The 4298-nt window shown below is 44.6% G+C and overlaps 1 protein-coding gene across 1 annotated transcript; it reads right to left on the reverse strand.

The window, feature by feature from the left end:
- Positions 1–542: 542 nt before the first annotated feature.
- LOC120063452 (cytosolic phospholipase A2-like) lies at positions 543–3954 on the reverse strand. The gene is made up of 3 exons (XM_039013830.1): positions 3877–3954; positions 3251–3451; positions 543–1509 (listed from the first exon to the last, which is right to left on the reverse strand). Exons 2-3 carry the CDS (start codon positions 3407–3409, stop codon positions 1249–1251), a joined length of 420 nt encoding a protein of 139 aa, XP_038869758.1. The 5' UTR covers positions 3410–3451; positions 3877–3954; the 3' UTR covers positions 543–1248.
- Between the last annotated feature and the right edge of the window lie 344 nt (positions 3955–4298).

A 4298-nucleotide genomic window follows, 5' to 3' on the forward strand; every position in this document is an offset into this window, starting at 1 on the left:
CACCATTCAACTCCTACACCATTCAACTCCTACACCATTCAACTCCTTCACCATTCAACTCCTACACCATTCAACTCCTACACCATTCAACTCCTACACCATTCAACTCCTTCACCATTCAACTCCTACACCATTCAACTCCTACACCATTCAACTCCTACACCATTGTAAAACCGATTTTAGAGGCTATAGAAATGCATGTATTATTGTCAACATTTGTTTTTGCCAAGTATATTCTATCACAGTTGCCTTAATGCATACTTTTAAACATACACATTTAAATAAAAAACTATTATAATAAAACATTCTTTAAAGTATACTTTTTAGAGAGTACCAATGTTACTGTCCCCGCTACAACAAAGAAAGACTTAAATACAAGTAATTTTGTCCCGTGACATCCTATGGAGGACTGCTCTTTATGAGGAGAACCAATATGGAGGCTGCTGGCTTCAAAGCGTCTCGTTGGCCAATACATAGCATCAGCATCAAGGGTTTATAAACATCATTGGTAGGAATAGTAGAGGCTGGGTTCAATCAAATCAAATTTATTCATAAAGCCCTTCTTACATCAGCTGATGTCACAAAGTGGTGTACAGAAACCCACCCTAAAACCCCAAACAGCAAGCAATGCAGGTGTAGAAGTACGGTGGCTAGGAATAAGTCCCTAGAAAGGTCAGAACCTAGGAAGAAACCTAGAGAGAGCCTAGCATTCAGCTCAGGAGAATGAGAAAGACATGTAACAGATGAGGGGTCAGACAATGGAGGAGGAGGTCTAGCTACTCTAGCTGAGTATTGTTGGCTTACAGTAGGGGCTCTACTCTAGGCTAGGGGCCCCAGGGTGTAGGAGTAGTACAGGGTCTACTGTAGGGGCTCCAGGGTGTAGGAGTAGTACAGGGTCTACTGTCGAGGATCTAGGGTGTAGGAGTGGTACAGGGTCTACTGTAGATGCTCTAGGGTGTAGGAGTACTTCAGGGTCTACTGTAGAGGCTCTAGGGTGTAGGAGTAGTACAGGGTCTACTGTAGAGGCTCTAGGGTGTAGGAGTAGTACAGGGTCTACTGTAGGGGCTCTAGGGTGTAGGAGTAGTACAGGGTCTACTGTAGAGGCTCTAGGGTGTAGGAGTAGTACAGGGTCTACTGTAGGGGCTCTAGGGTGTAGGAGTAATACAGGGTCTACTGTAGGGGCTCTAGGGTGTAGGAGTACTTCAGGATCTACTGTAGGGGCTCTAGGGTGTAGGAGTACTTCAGGGTCTACTGTAGAGGCTCTAGGGTGTAGGAGTAGTTCAGGATCCCACCCTTCTTGAGGAAACATTGATGTTTCCAAGTTCCGATCTTGATGGAGCGCTCGCAGGTCCCCAGCAGGTCGTCGGAGTTGATGTCGCTGTCGTACACCTCCAACCTCAAGATGTTGTTCTCACGGGCGTTGAGGAAGCTGAACTCCTCCTTCCAGCTGGGGTCACGGTTGTCTTTCTTCACCTCTGTCCTCCCGAGAAAGCCGTAAGCTCTGAACACCTGGATAATAATGAGAATGATTATGATCATCGAGTTAGTTAGAGGAAACATCATGGATATAACCCGTTTGCCGATGAGGATACATTAGTGTATGCTAGCATAGCACAATGACTGGAAGTGTGCAGGTAAGCTAGCATACCTAGCTAGCATTAACTCGAAAAACTACCTGTAACTTCCTTCATACGGCACGCAGAGGCATAAATCTGGTATCGACGAGTTCATCTGACTCTGGATAAGTAGAAAATAGAATCTCCAGAATCTCGCAGTATCCCTTTAAAGTAGTCAACTGAGTGGGTATGGTCGTCACTAGTTACCACAGCCACAAAGTCATAAACCCCGCCTATTTCTACAATTTATCTTTGTAAAATCTGATTTTAAACCCAACCCTAACATTAACCTTAACCAGACTGCTAACCTTATGCCTAACCCTAACCTTAAATTAATGCATACATTTTTGGTGTGGCTGTGGTATCTAGTGGAAACCAGTGGGTTGGGAGGGATCAGCGAAGGAGAGCAGATCAGGAAAGCAGATGATCAGCAGAGAGCAGATCAGGAGAGCAGCTGATCAGCAGAGAGCAGATCAGGAGAGCAGATGATCAGCAGAGAGCAGATCAGGAGAGCAGCTGATCAGCAGAGAGCAGATCAGGAGAGCAGCTGATCAGCAGAGAGCAGATCAGGAGAGCAGCTGATCAGCAGAGAGCAGATCAGGAGAGCAGATGATCAGCAGAGAGCAGATCAGGAGAGCAGATGATCAGCAGAGAGCAGATCAGGAGAGCAGATGATCAGCAGAGAGCAGATCAGGAGAGCAGATGATCAGCAGAGAGCAGATCAGGAGAGCAGCTGATCAGCAGAGAGCAGATCAGGAGAGCAGATGATCAGCAGAGAGCAGATCAGGAGAGCAGATGATCAGCAGAGAGCAGATCAGGAGAGCATTGTCTCTTTCTTCAAATTGGGTTAACTATGGATTGAATGACATTAATGACAAGATTTGGTTCAGGACTCCAGCCCTGCAGGTGGCAGTAAATTACCAATATAAGCTTTGTGAAAATTGCCTACTTAAAAATGGAGATGGCCTTAATGGCGCTGCCCATGCTCAGATACAAAGACGAGTCCTCTAACTAACTCTTTGAATTATGATATTAATGCTGAAAATGATCCTAATCATTTTTAACCTTTATTTAACTAGGCAAGTCAGCTAAGAACAAATTCTTATTTGTCACGGCAGTCAAAGGAAGTGGACCAAAGCGCAGCGTGGTGAGCGTACATATTCCTTTTATTTAGGAGGACGCCGACAAAAACAATAAACAATACAAAACAACCGTGAAGCTTAAAGGGCTATGTGCCACAAACAAAGTTAACTTCCCACACTGAAAGGAGGGAAAAGGGCTACCTATGTATGGTTCCCAATCAGAGACAACGATAGACAGCTATCCCTGATTGAGAACCATACCCGGCCAAAACATAAAAATACAAAATCATAGAAAAAAAACCATAGAATGCCCACCTCAAATCACACCCTGACCAAACCAAATAGAGACATAAAAAGGCTCTCTAAGGTCAGGGCGTGACATTATTTACAAAGACAAACCCTCCTCTAACCCGGACGACGCTGGGCCAATTGTACGCCGCCCTATGAGACTCCCGGTCACGGCCGGTTGTGATACAGCCCGGAATCTAATAATCCTAACATCACACATCAGCTATCATGGTGGACAGGTGACGCAGGAGAGGAGAGATTTACCTCAACGTAGGCATCAGGGGTCCCTAGCAGGCTGCTGTGCAGGTCAGTGGCATGGAGGTTGAACACCTTGAGGACTTTAGGTTCCTCTGCTGCATAGATCTGGACCACAGTCAGAACACACACCACCAGCAGGCACCACGGGAGAGAGGAGGAGGACATGTCTCTCAGTCAGATAGGGCTTGATCCGTGGAGGGAAGACAACTAGAGAGAGAGGGGGGGGATAGGGAGATGAAAGAAAGGAGAAAATATAAGCACATCACCTGTTTCCCTAAGAGCATGTCACAGAGCAAGAAGAGCAAGAAAAGAGAGACATATTAAAATACATAAATAATTAGAAGATAGAAGGGACAAGATATATCAGGACAAAACCCACTGGTCACAGTTCAAAGTCTACTTCTGATTCACATTTGGTTGTTGTTGGATTTAGGTTACATGGATTACTTTTTGAAAATCCAATCAGATTTCCACGTTGATTCAAAGTCATCACATAGATTTTTGTTTTTTTGTGGAAACAATGTTGATTCAACCAGTTTTTGCCCAGTGAGTTCTTTACATAATGTCCATTTTCAAATATAATACATTATAAAATAAACTCTTGTTACATGACTCCTAAAAGGTCCTAATACCTGTGTTCTGTAGAGTCTGGAGACGAGCGTCTGTCTGTCTGTCTCAGGGAGAAACAACCACTTATGGTTTTTCCTATGCCCTCTCACTGTTTATAAAGACCTCACCTGTGCATCCACAATATACCTTCAACATACTCCAAAAACACAGATGCTTTGTCCCAAATTCCCTACATAGTGCACTACTATTGACAAGAGCCCTATAGATCCTGGTCAAAAGTAGTGCACTATCTAGGCCAGTGTGTCATTTGGGACACAGGTAGAGGGCCAATGGAGACAGGTGGCCTGTTCTCAGTGATGCCTCAACCAATGAGATAACACTGTGTTGCTAAACAACAGCAACACCTACAAGTATTATTAACGTCTGAAGCTGGTGAAATGAAGGCCAGGCTTTTGAATGAACACTTTGTGGGCTAGTTTCCTGG

This window comes from Salvelinus namaycush, chromosome 18 (genome assembly GCF_016432855.1).
Source record: "Salvelinus namaycush isolate Seneca chromosome 18, SaNama_1.0, whole genome shotgun sequence".
NCBI classification, from domain to species: Eukaryota; Metazoa; Chordata; class Actinopteri; order Salmoniformes; family Salmonidae; genus Salvelinus; species Salvelinus namaycush.

Bases quoted from the DNA above. Each gene is read 5' to 3' on its own strand.
- LOC120063452 (XM_039013830.1), bottom strand. From the start codon at position 3,409: ATGTCCTCCTCCTCTCTCCCGTGGTGCCTGCTGGTGGTGTGTGTTCTG. The intron at 1,510-3,250 runs GTAAATCTCTCC...ATTATTATCCAG, and splicing joins CCCCTGATGCCTACGTTGAG to GTGTTCAGAGCTTACGGCTT.